At 40.8% G+C, this 27,852-nt stretch overlaps 2 protein-coding genes across 2 annotated transcripts in view; both read right to left on the bottom strand.

Annotated features, from left to right (window-relative positions):
- The window catches only part of CEP152 (centrosomal protein 152), a 51,309-nt gene extending 42,996 nt beyond the window's left edge, over nucleotides 1–8,313 (bottom strand). The window contains exons 1-2 of the mRNA XM_077828852.1: nucleotides 8,259–8,313; nucleotides 5,007–5,142 (exon numbers count right to left, since the gene is read on the bottom strand). Of these exons, the coding sequence (XP_077684978.1) occupies nucleotides 5,007–5,096 (90 nt within the window). The 5' untranslated portion in view covers nucleotides 5,097–5,142; nucleotides 8,259–8,313. The remainder of the gene's footprint in view (nucleotides 1–5,006; nucleotides 5,143–8,258) is intronic.
- Nucleotides 8,314–13,186: 4,873 nt separating this feature from the next.
- Nucleotides 13,187–27,852, bottom strand: part of SHC4 (SHC adaptor protein 4) — a 49,325-nt gene continuing 34,659 nt past the window's right edge. The window contains exons 6-12 of the mRNA XM_077828315.1: nucleotides 26,503–26,554; nucleotides 23,935–24,061; nucleotides 20,727–20,904; nucleotides 18,704–18,764; nucleotides 16,535–16,714; nucleotides 14,402–14,655; nucleotides 13,187–13,542 (exon numbers count right to left, since the gene is read on the bottom strand). Of these exons, the coding sequence (XP_077684441.1) occupies nucleotides 13,387–13,542; nucleotides 14,402–14,655; nucleotides 16,535–16,714; nucleotides 18,704–18,764; nucleotides 20,727–20,904; nucleotides 23,935–24,061; nucleotides 26,503–26,554 (1,008 nt within the window). The 3' untranslated portion in view covers nucleotides 13,187–13,386. The remainder of the gene's footprint in view (nucleotides 13,543–14,401; nucleotides 14,656–16,534; nucleotides 16,715–18,703; nucleotides 18,765–20,726; nucleotides 20,905–23,934; nucleotides 24,062–26,502; nucleotides 26,555–27,852) is intronic.

Raw genomic sequence — 27,852 nt, forward strand, 5'->3', positions numbered from 1 at the left:
AAGATAAAATTAGTATAACCTCCCCCCGCCCCCCAACAACAACATTTCAGATCAAACTCTCCCAAATTGCTAAATCTCTGTTTTAAAAAAAATTAACATACTCAGCTGCTTCCTAAGACTTCACATATACAAAGAGGAAGGCTGGAAGTGAGGGAAAACATCTTTCTAAACACCACTACCTCATCACTTAAACCTTTGCTTGTTTCCAGACGTTCAACAATGCTATGGACTAGTTATATGAATCAAACACCTTTTAGTCTTTCAATCTGAGAGACTACAATGTAAAATTATAAGTAATAATTCTGAAGCCTACAGCAAAATACCAAAGAAAAGGAAGAAAGAAGAGATGCCTTCTGCAGAGTTCTCCTGTATTCAGATTGAAAGGACAAACTTTTACTTCTCTTCAAAACCTTGCTCGACTTCAGATATTTCTCTAGCTTTATTGTTCCCAGCAGGAGATCAGAAATGGAAAGCAGCAACATTAAAAGTAGCAGGACTTTCCTTTTCCTTAACTACAACTGGGAAGTACTACTACATCAGCAATTTTGCTGGCCTCACCTTGGGGTGGAGACTTGAAGTCCGGCAGAAGGAACTGAAGCGCAGTGAGCGTATGATCTAGTGTACTGATAGCCTGCAGCAGAAAGCTGAGCACCCATTAAGAGTTAGTACAATGAGGATTTCTGGTAACTCTTATAAATTAGAAAGTCCTGGGACTCCAAGCAGGCTGAGGCCATGTAGCATGGCAGTGGGAGCAGCAAGAGCAGTAATTTGATGTTAATAACGGACCTGCCTCAAGACAAAAATCACTCAAAGATAAAGATGACTTTATAGAGCAAAAGAAAGCAGGTAAAAATAGAAAGGTTGTTTGTCTCCTTGTGAGCCTGGTTCTAATACAGACCGGGACTCTTTGTGACAAAAATGACTGCCCAAAGTTTTGAGAGTCTACCCTTGTTTGCTGCACTGAAAAAGAGAGCAGCTGCCTTTTTCCATTTTACCTACCACATATGCTAGACAGAGTATGTGACTTAACAAGATACTCAGGGCGGTAAGTAATCTTAGCAGGGCAGAGAAGTATATTTTTTGCTAGAAGTATTGTTTTTTTAAGCTTACTCCACAAAACTTGTTAAAAAAAGGTGTCAGGACACGATTTATGCCCAGTTATGAGAAGTGCCATGTCTTTGTGTCCCCATGCCCCCCCACACCCTTTTTTTGATAGGGGAGAGGACCACCATACTCAGTTAACACCTAAGGTAGAAGAAAATCACATTCCACATGCAATAAAGTCACAGAAAATAATACTAATTACCTTTAAAAAGTCCTGTTTTCCCAAACCTAGAATAAGCAAAGCCATTCACGGGGATGGGAAGACCCTCACTTATAACTATGTCTGAAGAAATGGGCAATTACTTTGGTTTGGTAAATTTACAAGTTTTCTTGTTGACGTGTTCTCTAATGCACAAGGAAAGAGAACTGGGCTTATAAAACAAATGTTATGGCATTAAATAACTAGATTAAACAGATGTCAAAGCATCGTAAGAAATACTTAACACCTAGTGGGAAATGAAGGAAATAATTCTGGAGCATCTGTAGTTAAAACAGAAAGGAACCAATAAACTATGCTTATGGGTCCCATTGCTCCAACAGCCTCTTCTCCCAGCTCCAGTAGAGGAGCTGCTCACCAGCAAGTGCTGGAAGAAACTTTTGGGTTAGTGTGACCTCACACCAATAAAGACATTTCAACAGTCTAGATCAGAGGCTACATCACCACAATCACCCTTCCCTGTCAATATCTACAGCAGCAGAAAGCTCTTAGGATGCAAACACAAGAAGAAAACAGCCCTAAATAGCCTCAATACAAGGAAAAGGTCATCTACCAGCAGCTCTTCTGTACACTATTCATGAAGAAGGGTTTGCCAACTCTACCCCTTCCCAAAATCACAACACTAATGCAGCATCCTGGAGAATCCTACACACACCTGCCACGCTCTAACAACAGTATTGATAGATTACCACAACCAAAACACAACTCCTCCCACCCCCAATATCACCTTCAACCCAATCCTGCTCCTTCCCAATGCAAGTTTTATCTAGAAGAAACATCCACAAGAAGTGCAAGCAGTGTCTCATTGGATACTACAGCCAATCCAGAGCAATTGCACATGTATATGCACACAGATAAGATCAATTCCAGAACTTAAGTTCCTCTTAACCAATGCAAGACCACATCACATTTATGATCTCATCACCTGTGAGCACCCTAACTGGATATGATTTACCAGAATTTGGTTGCCTAACACTATGGGCCCAATGGTAGCTCCCCTCATTTCTTCAGGCTAAATGAGTACATCACAGATTCTAGTGTACTAAAATGAATAAGTAGCCATTCTATTCCAAACTGGCCTCAGATACAAGAGTCTAATCAGAGTCTTTCAAATGCGCCTAGTTACATTTGCAGTTTTGGAGATAAGACCAATGTGGGTATCTTGCTAACATATAAGTCTTTAACCAGAAGAGGTTTCTTCAGAGAGCTGACTGAAATGCTGTCTAACAGTACTAAAGTTCCCAAGACTCAGTCAAGGAGGTCTGCAACATCTCACTGCTATCACCTCTAACACAATGGCCCCAAACCAGCTCTCTCTGTCTCAGATGGATTTCCAGCTTACACACAGCCATTCATACCACAAACCTGACCTTATATACAGTTCCAGTCCAATAGGTGTTTCCAGTCCTAGACAGATCACCATATCACACACGTAAAGATCATAACTGTCCCCAGTTTCAGGAAAGAAGCAGTAACCAGTCAACTTCCAAAATCTCATGAGTACAGAGAAATTCCAGATTAAAGAAAGCTCCACTCAGCAAAGTGGCCAAGTAATAAAACTTGTAGTGAGACACTACAAATACTCTGACCTCTGCCTTCAACCCTCTGGTACCAAAGCACCCTCTTGCCAAACAGAGATCTGCAGTTCTAAGGCAAACGCAGCAAGTAGTAACAAAAATTAAGAGTCAGTGGAAGCAAACATAAGCTGACACAAAAAGAATGACACACAAGGAGTTCTTTCAGGTAATATACCTTAGCCATAGTATACAAGAGCATACATCATAATAGAGATCTCTTTAAAAAAAGATCACCCTCCACTGAAGTATATGGAACATTAATTGCTTTGTTGATCTCAGAATGTCTTCTCTCAGTTCAGGAGCACAGCATCTCTCACTGTGAAGAGCTATCACTATTGTTATCCAAGGAGAGTTGCATAGAAGCTACCGCTACAAAGAGAAGCGAAACAATTTTGTGTATCAAGGTCATTAATTGTTTCCAAGTCTATTCTTTATTATCAACGTTTACATAAAGCATAGAACATTTCACCATGGGACAAATACTGCCTCAATGTCTGCAGGTGCAAGAAGTTCCCCCACACCACAAACAAGTGTGACCAACACTCTCAGACGCCGTCCCTTCTCATTAAAGGATAAAGATGAACTTTGAGAATAGTTCAACTATAACAACTGCTGTCATAAATTCTCTTCTCACAACCCAACCACACACACACACACAATCAATCTTTAAATGGCACATTTCACAATTCTCCTAAAACAACTGACCTTGGGAAGTCAAGAAACATGCCTTCAGCTAGAACAAGAGCCCCCCCCAACCCCCAAAAATAAAATAAAATAAAATAAAAGGAACTAAAAACCCATCAGCTGTTTCTAGTGAGATCATAAGAGACACAAAAGTAAACTCAAGCAGATTGTGATGTCACCATAACCTTATCTCCCTTGACAACATTAAAAGTTATTTTAAAAGTAGCTGGTGATGCTTCCAGAAAGAAATAGAAAGTAACTTTTAACTAAGACAGTAAAATTTAAAGTCCCTAAATGAACGTTTGGCTAGGATACTGAAATTAGTGCTCCTAATTCTTGTGAAAAGTGTTGCGGTAATCATAGTATTATTACAGAAATGTTGCAACTGTAAAGGTCAGTCTGTGCTAGGGAACTTTGGCATTTACTATAAAACGTCATTAATGTCCACACACAAGTGCTTGTAATACCTCATAAGGTATCACAAGAGCCCATCTTGTCTTTAGATAGCAGAGTGGACCCCAAAAGGGAGTGGATGACACAGCAAGAGACCCGCACAGGGATCAGAGAATATTCCCTGATTCTCTAGACGCCGTATGCAAGCTATATTGCTATTGTCTGTGCTGTGTGTGCATGGGCAATGAGATTTCTAGACATTTATACTGTACTCCTCTCTGTGGGATCCAAGTCCTAAACTTCCACCAGTTCAAGATCTGCCTTTTTTTTTTTTTTAAACCTGGCAGCAAAGATTTGCTTAATATTTTTTATATTTAATATAAATCATTTTAATAGATAAGACATTTACAACTTAGGTTGTCAATTTCAAATTTAATTTTTAATTTTTTTAAATATAAACCTGTATTTAAATTTAAAAACAGTCTGATGATTTTGATTTAAAAATAAAAATAAAAAATAAATCAGTTTTTAGCCACCTTGAAAGCATCTAGCATAATCAGACAAGGGAGCACCTCAACTACAAAATGAAAATATTAAAACATATTTTGTGTCACACAATCAAGCTGGTGCCCAGAGTAGAAAATATTCCCTCAACTCCAACCAAAACTTTAGCCTCTTAAGTAAGTAATCCTAACCAGGGGAGAGGTTGCTGAGAAATAACCACAGTTCTCAGGTGATGGAGGCCTTTAGCTTTGTCTCATCATGTATTGAAGGTGTGCAGTTCTCACAAATATTGCACTCTGTTATGAGCTTCCTTCTTTAAAAAGTAGGCTCTCATCTCTTCTTGAGATTTGGCGTAATTCTTTTAAAAACAACATACTGCAGTATTGAATGCTGTGTTCTCATGAGAGCCTTGGGAATTAAAAAATTCAAATTTATAATCCTTCAGAATAATTACAACTGTGGATAAAAGAAATGAAAAGGAAAGAGTTAAACAAGCCTTCAGATTTATGCCATTTCTTTGCTTTCACCTCTTGCTCCCTTGCATAGTCCTCCTGGTCATATTCATCTTCTTCTTCATGTTGAGTTTGCAGAGCTCCACCGTCAAAGTCAAGTGACATTGTTTTCTAACAAGGTAAAGTTTTTGCTGTCCAACTTGTTTAAAACCTATCACAGGAGGAAGAAAAAGTTACATATGAGCAACAACAAAAATCATGCAACACAATGTTTACTTCAGAACAAATACTGCAACTATCAGTGCATTAACTTGATCTTCCACTGTAGCATCTCAATGTATTAGCAAGACTTTTTAATTTCTAAGAATTCTGTGTTTTAGCAATTAAAACATTTAATAAATAACATTTAGATGTTAAAGTGTTTAACCTTTAATCATTACATGAACATTAAAACAAACAGTTTACTTAAGATAAATTATGTTCTGAAGTATTTCAAAACTTTGGGCCTCTAGGGAGTTAGTATATATTCACTCAGTATAAGTGGATAAATTCTACCTTGTATTAGTCCTGCGGTTTTGGGTTTGTTTGTTTTATAGTTCATGTAACTGATATAAAAAATGCTGGAAGTGTGCTACTGCCAGAGCACCGATAAAAACCATAATAGAAGCAAAAAAAGTCCCCAGTCAATTAAAGACTTCTGACAAGCCTTAATTAGCTGTTTAGAATTTAAGTCTTTTCTGAGCAACTGTAAGTGGCAATACCAGAACTATTACAGCAGCTTTTACAACACTTTTACACCTAGCCTCCCCCCTACTTTTTTGGAGATATAATTGTAGTACATGTTGCTATTCCCACCCCACCCCCAAACGATAGGTTTAGTAAACGCATCATTCCCAAATTAAGGAAAGCAGATGACATCCAATTGGAATCAACAATGTAACGTTTTGTAAATAATTACTTTAAAGGTGTTTGCCTATTTATACTTAATCTGAGTATTTCCTACAGCACAAATAGCACCCATCACAAAATTTCCTTCAAAACATGCGTAAGGTTACTTGAGCTTACTGGTTGCAGCAGTCCTCATCTACTCCTCCCTTCAGCCTGTTTTTAAATCATCTCTACTAAATAGCTCTTGCACCTGCATCTACTGATAATTTTCCCAAGCAGCAGCAGTGAAATTGATCCAATTCTTGTCAGTTTTCAATGCAGCTATTCAGAACCCTGCTGGTAGTAGTAACATTGACCAAAAAAAGTGGGCGAGGTAATACAGTATCTTTTATTGGACCAATTTCTGTTGGTGAGAGACAAGTTTTTGAGCTACACACTCTTCTTCAGGTGGTCAGTTTTCATTTTACTGCAGCTTGACAAAAGCAATAAGCAGTAAATAAGGCACTGAAGCAGTCTTCAGAATTAGGAAGACAGCAATGCATTAGTTTAGCTTGATTTCAGGAAAGTGAATCTGTGTAAAATAATATTTTTCTCTAAAAGCCTATTGTATTACATTTAGTTTCTAATACCTTCCAAACCATAGCATCTGGGCAGCTTCCAACAATACATAAATGACAGGACTAACATCTGTCATGTGTGGTTAAATTCCTCTCTCCCCCTCTCCGCAGAGGGAGAACTGGGGGCAGGATGGTGTTTTGGTAGAGATGTTTTATTTACGTTAATATGTACATGCTTTTTTTTTTTTAAATATTAGAAGAGAAAAGATCAAATAAGCACACCCTGCTCATAGAACAGTGGTTCTCAAACTTCTGTACTGGTGACCCCATTCACAAAGCAAGCCTCTGAGTTCGACCCCCCTTATAAATTGAAATCACTTTTTTATATATTTAGCACCATCATAAATGCTGGAGGCAAAGCAAGGTTTGGGTTGGAAGGTGACAGCTTGCGACCTCCCAGGTAATAACCTTAGGACCCCCCGAGGGGTCCCGACCCCCCACTTTGAGAACCCCTGACATAGAACAAAAGGTAGTGAAGTTTGTGATGGTCAGTCCAAGCTCAAATCCTGCATAATTTGCTAGCACCTACTCACCATAAATACATGTATTTTTTGAAGTCCTGTGCACATAATCAGAGTGCACACACACTCATCTTTTAATCAAACACAAACGTAACAGCATCTCATCATACACATAGTACCAGATCCATTGGCAAGCCTCCCTTTTCTAAAGCTACTTCAGGGTTGGCAGTACTAGTTAAGGAAAAAAACCAGCAGCTTGAAAATTACAGCTGGGATTTTCAAGGAGACCTAGGGGTGGCACCCACCACATATTCAATTTCAGAGACATACAGATGACCTCTGAAATCGCCAGCATACATTTCTAACTGAAGATCTCTTTACCCACTATATAGTTACAAACAACATCCAAGATGACTACAACTGAAAGGTAGCAGAAAATTCTTTGTTGTTCATTTTCTTTATTTTGTGAATTTTGCAGTACTTTGTGTATAATCAGATCACTCTTTTGATGATATTCAGCTGTGATTCCTTCCTGATGCAAAGTTCATAGGAATTTGCTGTTGTTCTAACTTGCTAGAAAAATGCTCATAAACCAGTGTGACAACAGAGCGAGAGTTCAAGTTTCTTCTTTTTTAAAGACTCAAAGTATCGTACCCAGAAGTTGTTTTGAAGAACAATTGAGGTGTTTTTTTTTAAACCAACTAAAGTAGAGCGAATGCCTTTTGCTTCTGCCAGAGCAGCTCTCACTACCCAGCAATGAGAAAACATCCACTGCAGCCATCAGTGGCACGCTACACTGGCTGACAGGTCACGACTGTATTTCATTAGCCATTGGCCCCAAACAGGAGTGGGGTTTAACAGTCTTTAGATTCCAGCGGCCGAGGATCCTGCGACAGGGCGGTGGGCGCGCCCCATCCCCACCCTCTACTGACTCTGGGCTCCGCCCACGCGAGGGGGAGGCAATCGCAGGATCACCGCCACCCCCCGCGCAGCCGGCTGCACTCGCATCCTCGGGCGGGGGGCTGCCAGAAGGCCCCGCGGCAGCAGAACGGTGGTACCGGAAGGCTACAGGAGACAAGCCCGTGGGCGGAGTTAGCTGCCCGGTCGCGCCTCCCTTTCCGTCCCCCTCATCCTTCCCCATCCCACGGAAGCGCCAGCGCTGAGGGAGGCGGTAGGAGGCGGCCCCCGGGAGGGACAAGGCCCCACTCGCTGTGGCCACCAGCTAGGGACCGTACCGAGCCCCCCGGGCGGGCTTGGGAACGGGGCTCGCGTGCCCCCCGAGGGGGGAAGGGAAGAAGCAGGGCCCGCGCTTCGGTAGGTCTCCAGGAGAGGAGCAGCGCGGAGCCCGCACCGATACTTACCAGAGGCCGCAGGACGCTACAGTTACTCGCCTTCCATCAAATGCCACCGGTAGCCTTCCGCGTGACACAGCCTAACCCCCTTAGAGTGACAGCCGAATCCTCCAGCCAGCGACCAGGCCGCTGTTCTGCGCCCTAGCGGGCCCTGCTCTAAAGGCGGGACTTACTTGTCCCTCCTCATTCAGGTTCAGTTGCGCCGCAAACGCCAGAGTTTGCAGTTTGAAAGCAGGCGCGGGAGGCCGCGGGAAGCGCTGCCGCTCGCTGATTGGCTGGGGATCTTAGCCAATGGCTGGTAGGGGCGGGTTTTAGCGGACCTCTGCTGCTGGCCAGTCCCTTATCCCCCTTTTCGTCCCCACTGTGCATCCCAGGCCTACAGCTGGGAGGGACCCTAACAGGAGGGGGGCGTGGGACATGCACACACCACGGGGTCTGCCATGTACGGTTATGAAAGCAACATGTGATGCATCACCAAAAACATGGCGGTGCCATAGCAACATGATGGCATCCTGACATGGCAACGAGACATGATATCACAGCAGGAGCCCATGACCATGTGAAGCTGAAATGTGGGGGCATTATACAGATGCCATGTGATGAGAGGTCTGAAACTGATTTTAAGATAAGCTGTTTGAGTGGAGCTTGTGGTTGACTATTGAATTGATTATTGCTTGATTTCTTAATAAATCTCTTTGGGAGACAGGGGTATATGAATGATGCTGCATATCACATGCTTGTATTGTAACATTTCCCCATTCACTGATATCATTAGCTGATTCAGATATCCATGTTGTCCCTTTGCTGAATGGTAGCGGTGGCTGGAGTCTTACAGGTTGGCTTCCCCGTGGAGGACGCATCAGTCAACACATATCGAGCCTGAAAATAAGTGGCACCACTTCAGATACTTTGGGGGCAGGAAACCAAATTCCAGTCCTTCCCCTGCAGAGACCATATTCTGGTCCCCTCTCATTACATTCTTCCTTCTGCAGGGACCTACGGTCTCCCTTAGGCATAAAGTCTCCGTTCTCTCTTATCCATACAATGCATGTGCCAGTGCTTCCAGGAGCTGCGTTCTGAGTGGAGTTCTCTGCATTTGAACACACTCCCCATGTGCCAAGTCACCCCACCATTTGGTCTGGCTACCCCTCTATCTGGACAGAGGGGCACCTAGCCAAATCTGAGTGTATTTTGATCCCTTGGGCCTGCTCACAATCCCACTCACAGAAATTTCCTCTGTTTTGTGGGGTGGCTGGGTCAAATTCCTATGATGTTGCAGCTAAAAGGACACTCGGGGCTGCTCCAGCAGCGATCATATTGATTTAGCACAAATCCACTGCTTAAGAATGGTCAAGCCATGGCTCCCGGGTGCCATATGAAATTTTGAGCAAGTACAAAAATCTTATGGGGGAGGGGGAACATTTGCTTCCCCAAATGTGCAAATTGCTGGGCATATTTTAAGTGTAGCTGGTTTTATTAACACACACATACTAGATGAAGTGGTAAAACAACATTCAGAGCAATCCCCTTTTTCAGCTCTTTCAGCCCACCACCATTACTCGAGTCTCAGAGAATGACTGTGCCTCAAGAATTGATTATAATCAGAAACACATGTCAAAAGCCAAACTTTTCTGCTGCTCAAAGAACTCCAAAGGCACTGCCTGTACCATATATCTGCATAACAATTAACAATACAGAGGGTCTTCCCAGGTATGAATCATTTGCTCATCTGCTAAGAAAAAGAATTTGACCCATTGACATCTTCCATAAACATATAATTCCACGGCTTGAATCAGCATTAAATCATATAAACTTTGGAAGTCCTGACAGAGACATATTGAGGCAGATAAGAGCACACAGATATTTGTGTGCGTGTGTTATAACATTTTATTTATTGAAATTATCCAAATACAAATTTTAATCTGTTCAAGGAAATTTCTGTTATTTCAGTGGAATCTGCATGCACTTTGATAAAGGGACTGAAATGCTCAGCATTTTCAAGGTGGCTTCCCTAAGTACATCTGTGTCCTTCCTAGTGGGGCTTAGTAACATCTTAATAATACTTAGCACAGATAGAGCTTTACATACATTAACCAATTCTTACAACTTCAGTTGCGAAGTAATATCCCCCTGGGCACAGAAGGGTGAAGTGACTTGCATAGGCATGCTTGCCAATGACTTTTCTCAGAGGCTTTAAGATGGTTTTCAGGAAAACTTTCTAGAATTCTGCCACTGTGCATAGGATAATGTACTTTGTAAGCAGTAGCTAGCCCACAGAGCGGGTCAGGGACTTATTAATACGCAAGTGATAGAGACCTCTCTGTTTTTTGGAGAAGACTAACTGGAGTTCTAGTGATTTAATCTAGAAAGTATGTCTTTTGTCAATAGAATATGGGTGTGTTACAGCAGCACCTGAGTTGTATCAGTAGTCTTCAGGATTCTTCCATTTTCTCCCTTCCACAGCAACAGATTCTGAGATATCACTTGATTATTCTATCAATGTACATTTTAGCCAGCTTCTTCTCCCTTTTTTTTCTCTCACAATTTTGCTTCAATAACACCCAAGAGAAGCCCAAGCCATAAAGTTTGGGCCCTAAGCCAAATTTTCCTACAAGCTAGGGATGTTCAATTTCAGGGTGGCGGTTTCAGTCTATTTCTTGTCAAGCTATAAATACCATACCCACATGCTAGATATTTTCTGCATACATCTGTCCATGAAAGAAAAATGAAAGTCCTAGGACAGTCGTTCTCAATATCAAATTCAGACAACTCTTCTCCCATGGCCCCACAACCCCAAACACTTTGTTTTTCAAGTCTTGGGAGGCTTTCAATTAATTCTGGCAGAAGAGGAGTTCTACACACACTCACTTTCTACCTCCCTCCTGGGAGCAGAAGAGCTCCATTCTTCTCCCCTTCCCCACCTCCAACTTTGAAGAGGAAGCAGAGCAACTGCAGTTCTCTTTCACAGACGAACAGCCAAAGTGTTCTCTCCCCCTTCGGCTAAATGCACTTGTATTGAGTAAGTTACACGGTGGTGCTCTAGCTAAGAGGGAGAGTGTGCAGAGCACCAATCCAGAACCTGATACCACTTTGCCAGCAACTCTACAGAACTCTTCAGTGACTCTCTTTGCGGCTTTGATCCAGATTAGAACCTTTGCTGTGAGCAAATAGAAACAACATAGGTCTTCAGTGCTGAAGGCAAAAAATAGGACCCATGCCAGACAGTTATCAAGGCAATCAACTACAGTGACATTTCAAAGCTTCTCCTTGCTTCAAGGTGTGTATGTGAGCTTAATATTCTAATGACATTACACAAGATGAAAGATTATAGCTTTTTCAGGCCTAGAAACTGATGAAAAAACAGGGGAAGTCATTTCACACTGCTTAAAAAATGGCTCTTCAAATAATCAGATTTTCCCTTCAATGGAAGACAATGCCCTCAGTTACCAGACCTTTTATCCTATATATGAGCCTTTTTTCTTTCAAGAAGCAAGGATCTCTCTCTGTAACATCCTATAAGATGTTCGTATTGAATGGAGGACACAGAATTTCCATGTTTTTAGTGAAGCTCATTTACCACAGGATAATGGAATTGAATTTGGCAAGGGGTGGGTGCAGTTGATTGTGCCAAAAGGCATCGCTTATTTTAAAACCAAGCAAGGATGCCCTTACTAGAGCTGGGCTAATTATTTTTCACAAGTAATTTATTCCCCTGAAAATGCAGTTTTGGTTGACCCAGAGCTATTTGTGAATTTGTGTAGTTATTTTTTCTACCCCAAAACAAAACTTTGTTTCGATTTTTCAGAATTTCCAGCAAACTGAAAAATCCATTATTCGGCCAGCTCTAGCCCTTAGATAAGTCCCCACAAGGGCCTTCAGTTCCACTTCCACCTCCTCTCTCCTATTACTCATTGAAACACTGCTCCTTAACTACCAATGAACTACTGACTCTCTCAGATACGCTGATTACAGGTTCATTCAGATTTAGAGCATTTATTGTGACAAAACAGAATATATTTTCTTAAAAAGACATTTCCAATGTTTATGATCAAATGGAATCTAAGTAAGCAAGGGGCAGATATCACATCATTTTGGGAAAAAGTTTGTACAATAATCTCTAGAACATGCGAAATTCAAATTTTTTTTTTTTAATATTTCCCCCCTCAAAATGTATCATTTGTCTCATTCAGTTTCTCTAATCTGTAAATATCTATGGAATCAATGAAAAATATATGTAACCTAGTTTTAAAAAGAGACATTTCCAGTAATTGTTGGCAATCATAGTAAAATTATATGCAAGACACAAAAATATTAGGATCTAGCATGCTTGCTCTTTGACACATTCTATTCCAAAATTACACTTCATTTACATATCTTTATTTCAATTTAGTAAATGTTGCATAATCTCAAATCTTTGAGCAGTCAGACAGTGATTAAAAAACTGATTGTTACTAAGAAAACAGGCAACCTTTCTGTATTGTGTATGCAATTAATTTTAAACATTGTTTGCTATTAAAGTGCTGTTATAAGCAAAATGAAATAAAATTAGTGTCTACTGTAAGTGACATGTTAGTAATATTCAAATAATTTGTTTTGGCAAATAGTTCTAAACCTACATATGTTCATGTACTCACTTGAAACTAATCCAATATAAATATTTGTTTCCAATAATTCCATGACTAGAAGGCACATACTACCGTAATAATGTCCCAGCAGTTTGTTCAAGTGAGCTTTTCCATGTACAAATTTAATTGTGCTTTTAAATAGTTACTGATTCAGTATGACCTTGAAAGTGATATCTGTGCATGTCTTTTGTTTCCCAAATGGATCTCTCACTCTCCAGTGGTTTCATTTTGATAAGATTAACATTATATATATATGTGTGTGTGTGTGTGTGTGTGTGTGTATGAACATATGTATAACTGTAGATCTATATATATAGCTATGCATATTGATCTCTATAGATCTACATAGTTATACATATATTCATACATACACATGAAAAGAAGTCTTCCATAACAGCAGCTGAAAAGTGCAGTTTATACTTTTTGAGTTGGCTTTGTAGTAATGAAGTTTAAGAATAGTCAATGCAGTTTTCACAAATGAATTGCCATGGGAATTTTGAGATCCAACAGTGTTATTTGTTGTATTGCATGTGTCCTGTGTTACTCTGTTTTCTCACTGGCTGTTTCAAGCTCACTTCACTTCCAGAAGAGATGATTGGCAGATTATTTTCCATGTGGTAGCGAATAAGATGACCCACACTATCAAACACGTGGTCTTTGGTTCTCACCTTGTAAGGAAGCAAAAGAATTGATTGAAGTTTATTTTCAATTAAAAATGATCACAGACTGAACCTGCTCCTTTGAAGTCAACAGGAATTAAAGCCACTGAATTCAGCAGGATCAATACACAGGATTGCAGTGATACACACTTTAACAGAACAAATAGTTTTAACTATTGTTCTGTTATCTGTTTCGCACTGGTTTTCCTGTGTGCCAGCCAGAAGTAACACCTGTGATATCCTGTCTTGTGCTGGTTACGTATTCTGCTATGGTGACGTCATACCCATTGCACAGGCAACGGAGAACAACTGAGGGAGAAAGGGGAAGTTGATGGAATGTGTGCAGAACTGGGCCCAGGGGCACACAACTATGAAAGGGGAGCAAAGCCACAATTTTTTCTCCCAAGAGGCATCTCCCCTCAATCCTTCTTGCAAATGCTCTCTGGTTCACTCCCACTTGTAAGAAATATCACTCAGGGAAGCCCCTCAAGCAGCTGTACAGAAGTCCTAGAAGGGTAGGTTTCAGGTTATACAACTGACTCTTTCCATTATCTTTTCTGCATCTGGAAACCCTTTACTGGTCAATTTTATTGTTAGATGCTATCAGCATTTGATTATAGCAACATTTAATACTCAAAAGATGTATTAATTATACATCCATGTGAGACAGCTAATTACAATAATGAGCACACTATTAAAAGTCTCGGGTGAAGTCCTAGCCCAACTGAAGTCATTGGCAAAACTCTTGTTAACTTCAACAGAACCCGCATTTCGTCCTTGGCAGTTTAATATGCACTTTGCCTTTGAAATGTTGGAGCAAACCAGTACATTTTTAATGAGATACTTTCCAGACATGGATTATCCATACCTTGCCTTCAGGATCCACCAGTAGTAAATGCTTTGCTTGCCCTCCTTGCAATCCACTTAATACATATTGACCAGGTGATGTTGCACTCTCTCGCACCAAAAAATCCCCATCGTTGACCAAGAGGGTCTCTGCTGCTTTCCTGTTTAATTTCCCATGGTAACAATCTTCATTCCTTAACTGTTGCTTTATTTGTGGCAGGACACATACGCTATCCATGTTGGTTGTGGCACGCTGCTGAACAGCTTCTGGCAATTCTAAAATTAAATGAAAGGAAAGATGTTGGACCCTTCACCCAAAACTTCAGCATAAATGCAGTAGATATTAAATTTTTTATACCACAAACACTTGGAGAGTCAAATGATTCAGATTTGAAGCTGTAATCAAACCAGTCTTCCAGGTAGTAATAATATTTAACATATTCAAAGCCTTATGCACACAGTAATATTCACAGCACCCAGCAAGTTAGTTAAAACTTATCACCCCCGTTTTGCAGATGTAGAAACTTTGGAAAGTGTGAGATTCATTAAACAGCTAGTTAGTTCTCACATTGCTAGGTAACAGGAACAGGGATTAGTCGTTAAAAAGTTTGTTCTGATATTGTAGCGTTTGAGTTTTGTATTGTCACGCTTGAGTATGGTGGGTTTCTCTGGGAAAGAATCGCAAAGTCTGGAAGCTTAGAGGAGATTCCATCTTGCAATTGCATATCTGAATGTGGCATGTATTAGAAAGCTGTTTATGTAGTTCAGTGAACTACATACAATTATGAATGGCACAAAAATACTTCTGTAGGGTTGTGTCAGTTGTAAAACATTCTGTCTTACACCAAAATCTACAGACAAAATGCTTGATTTGTTTGTTTGCATGGTTACTTTTACCTATTGTATTATCAGCACATGAAAAATGACAAAGAACACAATCTGATTATTTCTGATCTGGTAGGTATTTTGTTAAAACAAAAAAAATCAGATCTTTCCTGCAAAACAAGTTTGTCTTTGGCTACATTATTTAAAGATCTAATTTTTCATTCTTCTTTAGCTGGCACTGAAGAGAATGCCACATCTAATCGTGAGGGTCATGTTGAATGACTCTAGCTACGTACTGGAGTATAAGATAATATGACTGATACAGCCAGAAAGGAAGCATTTACAGCATGATGCATCTGCTAAGCAAAACCAAAATGTTACTAAACACAACAACAGTATAGGAGGGTTGGGATACAGCCAGTCAGGCCGCAAATGACTCATAGGCAACATTTCTCTTAGAAAACTGACTGGTATCACTGTTTCAATGCAGTTTTGCTAGCAGGGCCTCCTCTGGCCTCTTTAAAGAAGGATTCTCCAAGCACAGAGGGAACCCACAGATCCAAGCTGGGAAAGTCATCATGGCCAGAGGGTTGCTCTTATGCAGGCCTCTCTTGTCTCCATCCCCTTCTCTCTGAGTGGATGGATCCCAAGCCAACCGCATAAGTGGTTCAGGAAGGGAGAAGATAGGAAATAAGGAGAACATTTTTAACAGTCAGGGTAATTGACCATTAGAACAACTCAGCTATGGATGTGATGGATTCTCCATCACTTGAAGTCTTTAAATCAAATCTGGGTGTCTTTCTGAAAGATCTGCTACAGTTCAAACCAAAGTTATGGGCTTGATGTAGCAATTAGGAGGTAAAGTTCTCTGAGCTGGTTTATGCAGGACATCAGACTAGATGATCATAGTGGTCCCTTATGATCTTAAAATCTATGAAGTTGCATCAGAAGCAGTTGACCTACCCTGGTCAGAATGGGTAAGACTTACAAGTGGAAGACCATCCGATGTCTTGGGGACATGATATGGTCCTATGTTTTCAAAGCAGCTTGCAGGGACTGCCTGTCATTCCCTGTGAAAGTTATAACCCTATGCATTTTATTGCTATTGATCAACTTCAGAAAACAGAAGTTAGATCTGCTCATTGCTTGTCAGGATTTCTAATCTTTGGTGCTGCTTATCCTGAATTTAACAGCAAAAAGGGGAGCCTAGCACAGTTACAAGAATTTTTTCGCTCCCAAATTATTATGGAGGAAACAGATTCCTTCCCCGTGCATTCAGATGACAAGATCCTCATTTCAAGAAAAAGATGTAATTGAAATATGAACCTACTCTCATGACACAGCGGGCTCCCATAGATCTGGGGTGATGCAAGACCTCTAGCTGTGTAGGCTGTAGTTTGCAGGGTCTGAGTGTTGATGTAAGAAGGGTCATCAAAAAGATCCATTTTGCAAGCAGGTTTCAGTAAGGATACATCTTTTTTTGCCGTCAGTGATCTTTCACCATAGTTACCTGTAATTAATGGCAATATACATTGTATCTTCTTTTTTACCAAGCTAAAAAAAACCACAACAGCTGCATCTGAATGTTGCAGCTTTGACATTTCCACTAAACCCTTCACGGACAAAAGAAAAAATGTGCCAAATTATCTCATTTGCCTTTATTTCTAAAAAGCATAATGTTCAACATCCTAACCATTTTAGAGTTAAAATGGGGTCATCAAAATTGCTCAAACCCTTGCCCTAATTCTGCTCCTACTGACGTCAATGGTAAATCTCCCACTGACTTCAGTGAGAGAAATTTAGGCCAAAGCTGAGTAATCTTGAAAACTCCACCCTGAAGCTCTCTAGTATGGTTCACTGAAAATTATAGGAGTGAGTATTTGTTATTATAGGAGTATTTTATGTATTTATGGTAAAAATACATGCAGTTTTTCTTAACTTTTCTTTAGGTTTCTCATCTCAGGGTTCCTAATGCCCTATTATGGAATATGTGGCTGATTATTTTTACTGGCCCTGGATAATTCTGAATAAATTAACTTTTTCCACACTTATTCTACCCTGATTCATGTGTAAAAACATCCATTGAGTCTAACTGGAACTCTGGTCTCTCCTCATTCTGGGAGCAGTTTGTATGAGAGGAAACTAAAAAGAGCTTGGCTTGTTTAGCTTTGTGCAACAAAGGCTCAGAAGAGATCTGATTGCTCTCTGTAAATACATCAGGGTACACCAGGGAGACAGAAGAGCTATTAAAACTAATGAACAATGTTAGCAAAGAACAAATGGGTATAAATTTAGGCTGTAAACTAGAAGAAGGTTTCTGACCATCAGAGGAGTGACATTCTGGAACAGCCTACCAGTTTTAAGATGAGTTTGTAAGTTTATCAATAGGATGACTGGACTTGAGGACTCAGGAGGTCCCTTCCAATCCTAATGTATGTCTTTATGAGACACACTGCACATCCTCAGTTGCATTACAAAATCCTCTCCCCTCCCTGAGAGCATTTTGTGAAGGGGAGGGATTTCTTCCTTTCCCTGCCCATGAAGGGAGGTTGGAGCTGATTTGTGCTTTGTAGCTCTGCCTGGTGAGCCAGAGGATTATCACTCAGCCTAGGGTCTTAATGCAGGAGAGGGTTAACAGAGCAGCAGGGTATTAAGGGAATGCTACTCAGCTAGCCAAACAGCAACCATTTTTGTGCTATTTATCACATTTATTATTTGATTTATTCATCCATCATATGTAGAAATTAGTTGCTTCTCTTTTAAACATGGCAAATGCAGAAATATTGCAAATAACGAAATCTAACACCACGATGTGGGCAGTGTAATACAGTCCCCACCAGCAGGGCTGATGGGATTTTTAAAAGGTCTTGTTGTATGAGGAAGAGGATGGAGCCAAAGAAACGTGTCCAGTGGCATCAACAGTGCCATGTGAAGTCCAAAAAAGGGGAGCCTACTGATATATTGGGATATCAGAGAGCAAGTTTCCCCACCATGACGGTGACTTGGAACACATAACCAGCCACACAAAGGGAAACAGGGGAAAGCTCAAGTGAGGAAACAGAGTTAAGATTAGATTTGAAACTAGGATCCTTTAACACTGGAATCAAGGCCACAAACATGCTCCCTCTGGGAATGTCACAGCAACGCTGACAGTTCTGACCCTGTAATGCATGTGTATATTCTGTAGGAGTCGGGTCACAGCTAGTTAAGTAGGGGAGCATCTTTCTTCCTTGCAGGCGATGAAAGAAAATAAAGTAACAAAGGGCTCCTGTATGGTGTCAGGACAAGTAAAATTGGTAAAATCCACCAGCAGGCAATAAAAATGGATCAACACCCCTTTGAAAAATTGTAAGGCTTTCCTCTCCACCCCTCAGCTAGGGAACTAGTCATAACCTAATAAGCAGAATACTTTTCTTTATTATATCAAAAATCTCAGCACTTCCAGACAGTCTGGCTCAATTGAAATAGATATGCAGGGGAAGGAAGACATAGCACATACCCACTGATTTGTTTTCTTCTGGACAGTTTTCATATATGTTGATGCATTTTGGGTTCCCAGCCTGGAAGAATCACACAATTTACTCTCATAGGATGTCAATTGTTAATAAACTTCAGATATCATTGCAATATACACCATGCACTCCAGTGATCCCTAGACAACAAATTTCCCCACCACCTCAAACAATAGTCAGTGCAGATGCTTTACTTCCCATTGGCTATTCCAGTGACACATGCCCCATTCCTCATGAAGAATATAAGCTCCATGGCAGTCAATGGAAGGCTTAGAAAATATGGGTACACAGCCAGACTCTGACAGGGTGAGAGAGAGAAGCTTGGTTCTATATTTGCATTTTATGTTTGTAGCATGTTACAGACACAGTCTTAACATATTGACTTGCAAAACATTAATATTCAACACACTGGGAATACTAACCCTTCCTCCTTTAATGAATAACCCCTTGTTTTGATTTTATTCCTAAGGATATTTTCATGAAGACAGAACTTTGGTTGCCAAGCAGCAGCTCTGCTTCTGGGACCAATTCCTCACCTGAAATCATAACCCACTGTTTGTATCATCACAATTAGTTGCTAGGGAGATGACTATGATGTCACAAATGGGAATCAGATGATTTCATTTGAGGAATATGCAGCAGGATTAGATTAACTCCTAGGCAATGAAGATCCTGTTTTCATGCAAACATTTCTTTCAAAAAAACAGGGAGAGAGAATACAGACAACATGGCACGGAAGCAGAATGGTCAGACTGTTGTCTGAATGGCATTAAAGAATTTTCAAGATTGAAAGGAAGTACTGAGAAAACAACACCTGGGTTGGGCGTATGAGAAATACAGTATCACAGCAGTGAACCAGAGTTCAGTTACATCTCCTGGGGTTGTTATTGTCCCTCCTCAATAAGCCTCTGCTGCAAAGCTACAAGCATAACTGAAAAGGAGGACTTGTGTCACCTTAGAGACTAACAAATGTATTTGACCATAAGCTTTCGTGAGCTACAGCTCACTTCATCGGATGCATGCAGTGAAAAATACAGTGGGGAGATTTTATATACACAGGGAACATGAAACAATGGGAGTTACCATACACACCGTAACAAGAGTGATCAGGTAAGGTGAGCTATTACCAGCAGGAAGGGGAGGGGACCTTTTGTAGTGATAATCAAGGTGGGCCATTTCCAGCAGCTGACAAGAACATGGGAGGAACAGTGGGGGGGGGGGGAATAAAATGGGGAAATAGTTTTACTTTGTGTAATGACACAGCCACTCCCAGTCTTTATTTAAGCCTAATGTAATGGTGTTCAGTTTGCAAATTAATTCCAATTCAGCAGTCTCTCGTTGGAGTCTGTTTTTGAAGTTTTTTTTGTTGAAGAATTGCAACTTTCTGGTCTGTAGTCGAGTGACCAGAGAGATTGAAGTATTCTCTGACTGGTTTTTGAATGTTATAATTCCTGATGTCTGATTTGTGTCCATTTATTCTTCTACGTAGAGACTGTCCGGTTTAGCCAATGTACATAACATTCAAAAACCAGTCGGAGAGGTTCTGGGTTTGGTCTATCCCCCTAAAGTCCCAGAGACCTTTGGGTCATTTGAAAGCACACTGTATCTTGAAACACACTAGAATTACTAAAAACTGCATCTCGTACATGCAGAATGTAGTGCGGAGTGACAGCGTGGTCTGACCATGGGACTGGGAGCTGGTAAGTCCTGAGGGATTGCAGGTGTGTGGTCTTGAACAAGCCATTTAAATCTACGTCCCACTTTCTCCCCATCTGAAAAAAGAGGTGAGACCTGCTCTCCCAGAGGTATTGTAAGGATGTATCAGTTAATGGTGATAAAGTGCTTTGAGATTCAAATATGTGCTAAGTGCTTTAAAACTGGCCTAAAAACCCCTTCCCAAACCAAGTAGGATTTGGTTGTGATTGTGTTCATATGCTCTCCACCACAGTAAGTTGTTTTCTCTTCCCCAGAACGGTAGTGAATAGTAATACCAGAAATAGACATGCTTACCAAACAGTATTGCTTTTCACATTGTATGGGACAGTTTGCCCTTTGGTCTGTTTGCACTTTTATTTGCGTGTCTAATAGTCCACCTGTAGGAGGTTCTTTTCCTGGAATTTCATTGTAATATTCATGATCCTCCTTCTCCTGTATATTCCAAGCTGATCCATCAAGATTCATCATTTCACTGAAAAATGAACCACCACGTGAAATGACCCTTGTAATCAGATGATTCTCAGGGTAAACATGTTCCATGAGTCTGTCCACAACAAAATGGACAAACTAGCCATAGAAATACCATTGTTCCCAATGTTAAAAGCTGTCTGATTAAATCTTTTCACCCAGCTCCTTCTTTATTTTTTCAGCTATTGTGATTTGTTTTAATCACCCATAACTCACTTGGCAGGGTGGCATAGATACTTCCTTAACATTGGGACAGTCTGCATTCTTTTAGCCATGAAAATGATACAAGAGCCACTTTTGGCAATGTTTTACATTCAGAGGAGACACTGTTCATTAATGCATTCACATTATAGACTCTGGGCCCAGTTCCTTTTGCCTCTTATCTTGTCTGCATAAAGCAAGTGTGGGGGACTTATAAAGGGAAATTAAAACCTCATGTGGGCATTTGGGCAGCAGTTAGATAGGCCTGGAATTGCTTCAGGAAATCAAATATGGCTACAACAAATACAGTTTTCCACAGTGGAATCTAGTCTAATTTTAAAAAACAAAATCAACAGAAAAAGACTCTTTCAGCTGGAAGCAAACACTGAAGGCTTGTCTACACGGTGCAATAGTGCATTTAAGTGGGGTGTGAATTCTAGTGCACAACAGCGTGTCACATACTAACTGGCGTGGGCTCAAAGTTCCCTAGTGTGTGTTAACATAGTAGTGTTTGAAATTGGACTCCATTAACGTGCACTAGGGAAATTTGAGTGCATGCCAGCAGGATCTATGTGGGCCCGTTAGAATTCACACCCCAACAATGTGCATCACCTCATCGTATAGACAAGCCCTAAATGGCATCATCGATTGTGTGCCACATTTTCCTGCATGCCGTGAACCAAATGATGATGGCTTCAACATTCAGCTGATACCTCCTGCTTTTGCAGTGTGTCTCCTGCACAATGCCTTTCCTCCAAAAACAACAACGCATTTGGAATCTTACTTCTCTGTGTAACAAGAAGATAATTGGATAAAAGGCCACAAGCAGGAAAGAGATAAAGTTCAAGTACTTGATTATGTGATACACAGCTCAAGTATTTGATTATGTGATTCATAGTAGTTTGGAAGTGGGTGACTCAGTCACACAGCACTATTGGAAGGAAGTCTTCTGTCTGGGGACTGTTCTCCTGGACTGGGTGAGTGCTGGGCTAAATAATCTAATCAACCATTTCCATTTCTAATTTCTGTGATTTATGTATCATGTAGCCTAGCATGATTTCACAGGGAAGATCATCTTTATACTTATTGCCCCCTGAGGTAACAGATTAGTATTAGAATGTGGAGGGAAAGAAATACTCTATATAATAAAAAATATATAATTAAGGTGGTATTGTTATTATTGTTATGGGTTGGGTTAAACCTCACTGAAGCTGTGGGTATACAAGCTGCCTTTCTTCAGGATAATTATAAAAAGCAATGAAGCACCTTTATGGACTAGATAGCTGAAATTATAGGGACTCTACCCTACCTATCATGGGTATGATTCAGACTGGGAGCTTTTCCCACTCATGATGGGCAGCATGGGAGAAAACATGTAAGTGCTTGTCAGAGAAGCAGGTGATTGAGGTGGACATCATGGGTAGAGCGAAGGTGTGAGTCAACCTTGCAATAAGATAATAGGTTGGAAAGGTGGGTAGGGGGCTAAACTGCAGAGGGCTTTGAAAGTAAGGACATGAAGTTTGTGTCTGATTCAATGGAGAAGGGGGAACCAATGGAGAAACTTAAAAATGGGGGTGAGGGGCAACAAAGTCAGAGCAATTAGCCAAGATGATCATTTTCACAGCCATGTTTTAATAGATTTTAGGGGGATGAGGTTGCAGACACCGAAGGCAGATAGCAGGAGATCACAGCAGTGAAAGCATGAGATGATCAGGGCTTGGACCAGAGTCTTGGCAGCATGGGCAGGAAGAAAAAGTTGGATCTTGGAGATTTTTGCAGAAAGAAGCAGCAAGATTTAGACATGGCCTGTAACTGTGGGTCAAAGCAGAAGACTGAGCCAAATACAAAGCCACGATGACTGGCTTGAGCAGTAAGAAGGATGGTAGTGTTGCTTGCTGTGATAGGGAAAGGGGAGGGTTTTAGGGGAAAGATCAGGCACTCAGGTTCTGGCCATGTTAGGTTTCAGTTGATGAGTGGACATCTGCAAGGAGATGTCAGAAAGATAGGCTGAGATTTTACGTGCCCCTACGATTTCTCTGCTGTGTCGGTCAGGGTGTATGGAGGGGTAAAGCTAAGTTTCTGCCACTTCCCCACCTACTCCCTGCCCAGCTGCTGTGTGGAATAAGCTCGTGCTTACTCCTGTGTGCCCACACCCAAAGTCTGCACAGCCCTTGGAGAAGCATTCTTACTTGCCCTTACTCCCATGTGCAGGCATATAGTCCAAGTAATAATCTAGCTCCTCTATTTTTAATAATGTAGCTAAGTGCAGAGCTCCAGGTACACCCTTCACACATTCAAGTTCCAAGTTGCACTTGTGTTTATTTCAGTAAGTGAGGCTGCTCTAAGTTGAAGCCAAAATTCTGTCTGGCCTAACAGGGCCAGGATCAGGAGAGGAGAAAGGTGGCTAAAAGTTACTCTTCCCCGCCCCCCGCAGCTGCACTGAACATAAACTTGGAACAGCTGAGGTTGGAGCTCAACGTAAGCACAATATTTAGAGAGCAGAACTTGCTCATTTCACTTATTCTGCCCTTATTTGGAAATGCTCACTTTAACATGCATAATTTAAAATAAGGCTATTTGGAGAAGGGAGAAAAAGGCTGAATTCAGCTCTCAGTTACACCTGAACAAATGGGAATGCACTAGAAGAAGCAGAACTTGGTCCGCTATATATTGTGTGTACAGAGTTTTTTTTTTTTTTTTTAAATAAAGTCTGTGTGTGTCCAAAAGAACGTCAGGCACAATGCACCTTGTTTAGGGGGTCAGTCCCTATAGCATGTATTCATCCTTACAGCAGAAGAGCAATATTCGGGTTACTAGAAAACACCACACTGACCTTTCATTGGAAGTAATCGGAGTAGAAGGATTCTTCAAGTATTGCTTGAATCGGAGCTCAAAAGCCTGCCCTATGGTATTTATTACATCCTGAGCCATTCCGTTGGGACATTCCAATATATGGCATGCTACAAAGTGATGCAAAAATGTTTTTAAAACACTATTATTTATTATTTGTATTATCATAGTGCCGAGGACCCTACTGTGCTTGGCACTGTATAAACACAGAACAAAAAAAAACTTTCATAAAACATGTTCACTTAGCTTATAAGACTATATTCTGAGAAAGTTCTTATATCAGCAAATCCAGAGGTGAAGTATAGAGGAAATACCTCAGTAATTTGAGGAGACCATGCTGATTTCGCTTCCGATGCGTTAAGAAAGCCACCTTGCATGTGTTTTAATTTTAATATAAATCTACAACTTTGCAAAAGAATCTAAACCTGTGTTTATGTTTTCTGCTTTGTTTTTTTTTTCCTCCCTTGTCTCTCTTCCTCTCATAGTGACTGCTATGCATTAAGAGCCAGATTTTCCAATATCATTCCGGGTCCTTTTAAACCAAAAGTCCAATATAAGTGGCCAGATTTGCTGAAGACTTCAGCATGTTAGCCATATACTGGGCACAGAGGTCTTCTGAAAATCTGGCCCTTATTTAGATGCTTACAAGGAAACTGAAATCTTCAAAAATCTGTCTCCAATTTTGGGTGCTATGCATTTAAAATCTGGCCCTGAACTCCTGAAAATCTGGCAGTAGGTCACTAGATCAGTGGTCTCCAAACTAGGGTGCATGATATGGTCCCAGGGGGTGCACAGCAGCAGGAGCGCCGCCGGACGGCACTCCGCCGTTTTTTTCTTCGGCAGCAGCTCTGCACGTCCACAGCTGGTGTTCCCCTGCAGCAGGTCTTCCGGTCTTCTTCCGTCGGTGGCCCGCCTGTGGCAGGTCTTCCGGTCTTCACCCCGGGGGTGTGCGAGCCAAAAAGTTTGGAGACCACTGCACTAGATGGCAGACCAGTCACTAGATGGCACTGTGAGATCACTCTGGCTAGTACAGTACACTACATCCTGCACACAGAACTGCAGACCATGGCTGCCTCAGCTGCTACCAGCCTGAGGCCTAACATTCAAGCCTCAATCTAAAGTCTACTTTCCAAAATGGTAGTATAATTCACTAGTGCAATACAAACACAAGCACTGATTTTACAGTGGTTTTTAATATGTTGCCACATTCATACCTGAATGCTTAATACTAAATGTCACTGAAACCACAAATGATTTTTGCAAAAAGAAAAGGAGTACTCGTGGCACCTTAGAGACTAACAAATTTATTTGAGCATAAGCTTTCGTGAGCTACAGCTCACTTCATTGGATGCATTCAGCCATAATTAATTGAATTAGTCATTTTCTCATGTATCAGAATAAGGATGACATAGCTAAGAAATAAGGGTTATAAATATCAGCCCAACTTTCCCTGGAAACAATTCCTTAACCATAGCAGACATCTCAGTAGTCAGCTGTTTTACATTCTGTGATCACAGAGACTCAGTAGTCATAAGCAGTGATGATCCCCAGAACCTCCAGCTCTAACAAACATAGCTCCCTGCTACCTGAACTAAAAGGAAATTAGCTAGAGCAGTGTTCGGGGTTTTTTCTTCTGTAGGCCAGGCACTGAAGGGACACATGCTCTCACACCTGAGTAAGGCTCACCAGTCCATCTGCTAGTGGGCTGCTGTACAACTTAGATGCTAGTCAGTACATTGCAGAAGGAAATAGAATTACTCTGACCACTCCAATCCCTCTGGTCTTGTCCACCTGTCTGATTTTGCACTGCCTGTGAGATGCTCCTGCACAGTTGTGCTAGTCAGTATTTTGCCTGTTGCAATGCCACCAGGAGAACGGGGCTTTTTTTCTAAATCACCGTATTCTCTTGTCAGCAATGGTCATCAGTTGCTGGCTGGCTTCAAAATTTTACTGATGTGACCTGCTGTTCACTGCATAACTGTTCTCAAACAAGTAATGCAAAGGATGCAGTGATGATCTCCACGGATGAAGCAGCAGACCGGTAGTTAAACAAACTAGGTGAATAAAAGTGAAAGCAACTGAATTGCATGGGCTGTAATTCCATTAAGGGATTTTGGGAACATCATAAATTACGAGACAAGATCACCAACACTTTTTCCTCTCCTTGAAACTTCAGCTGGAGCAGCTCAGTTTGCAATGGTGGCAGGGTAAGTTCCCTTCCTCTCAGCCAGCACAGAGGTTGTGTGCAGAGCTGCCAGTCCTGCTTGGGAAGCTGGGAAAGTGGCAGGATGCGAGTGTCTTCTCATTCCTGGAGTTTGACAGTTAGCAGGAGTTAAGTCACGCCTGAAGATTCTCATTGTGGGGCATGAGTAGCGAGGTGTCTAGTGCTGCAGGCCAGACAACACTATCATCCCATTGACCAAATAGTGAAATTATACAGCCTTGAAATGGGCAGAATATCAAGCTGTTCTGTATCACAGGCACATTAAAGCTCATGTAATTGCTCAGTAGAGATAGGACAAAATACTTTAATCTGAAAATATTTTCATACCTCGCTGATTAACAGGATCTTTAGCTACATATGCAACATAGTCTGTTGTATCCTAAAAACAACAAAAACAAACAAATTTTTTTCAAGTGAGTCATTAAAGCACCATTGTCAACAAAATAGTGTAAATGAGCACAGGAGGATAAATTCAGGCACTCCCTTCAGCTTCAGAAATGATACTTACTTAGATGTTTAGGAAAAACAAACAGGAGTCCGCCTAGTTCATTGAAAGGAAGAGTAATTTGTTGTGTACATTGAAGTGCTAATCCCCATCCCCTGGGAAAAAATGCAGGAATCTCTTTGTTTTACATTCTTTGTATATTAAATAAATTATATTCTGCATTCTCAATTCTGCTAAAGAAGCAGCAGTCATTTAAATGATGATCAGTCAATGGACAAAATTGTCCTCTTCAATTGTTATGCAGGGTTCTAAAGCATATTAGGCCTAATCCAGGAAAGCCAAGGGCCCTCTGCTTCAGTGGAAGTCAGTTAGCTCACTTACCTATGGAAGTTCAAGAGCAGAACACAAACTAGCGAGCCCAAGTACTGCAGAGGGCAGACTAGAATTTTGCCTATTATGCAGATTTTTTTTTAAAAGAACATCTCAAAGAAGAACTAAAATATGACATTCAATGGGCTGAAGTCTGATCTCTATTACATCACTGCGCAAATCCCAGGTAACTCCTCTGAAGTCAAGTGGAGTTAGTCTGGATTAACACTGGTGTCACTGAGATGAGAAGACAGGCCGAAGTATTCACAATTAATATCGAAACATTATTTTTTAGTACAAAAAACAGCAAATGGTAACTGACATAGCAAAAATAAAACATGTAGAGAATGTACAAAAGCAGAAGAGCCAGTTGATAATTCAGTGCTACAGTAAAATGGTGATGTCATGAATAGCATTATCTTAATAATTAAAGATGCATTTTGTTATCTTGGATCTTTAGGGAAAGAGTGGGGAGAGTGCACTTTGCAATTCAAGGCATGGCTCTCTACAGAAGATGCAATCAACTGGCAGGAAATAAAAGCCCTTGTTTGTAATGCCACAAGAATAATCATTTAATATTGCTCAATTAATTATGAAAGAAGTAGATCTTGGGGCCAGCATAACTTGTCGATGTTTATTTTAAAAAGTACCCAAATTAACTGTTGTGGATGCAAATGAAGCCAAAATTTTCTTGTTAAATAACTTTTGTGAACTCAGTTTCCTCAATTTCTTTCTCAGATTTTTAAAAGCTCAGACAGAGTCTGGGGTACACTGTCAATTCAAATTAGATGTACAACCACATTTAGCAATTAACTAGAAAAATACCAGATGATTTTGTTGCATCTTTACAAAGTTTACACACA

This window comes from Eretmochelys imbricata, chromosome 10 (assembly GCF_965152235.1).
Source record: "Eretmochelys imbricata isolate rEreImb1 chromosome 10, rEreImb1.hap1, whole genome shotgun sequence".
Lineage (NCBI taxonomy): Eukaryota > Metazoa > Chordata > Testudines > Cheloniidae > Eretmochelys > Eretmochelys imbricata.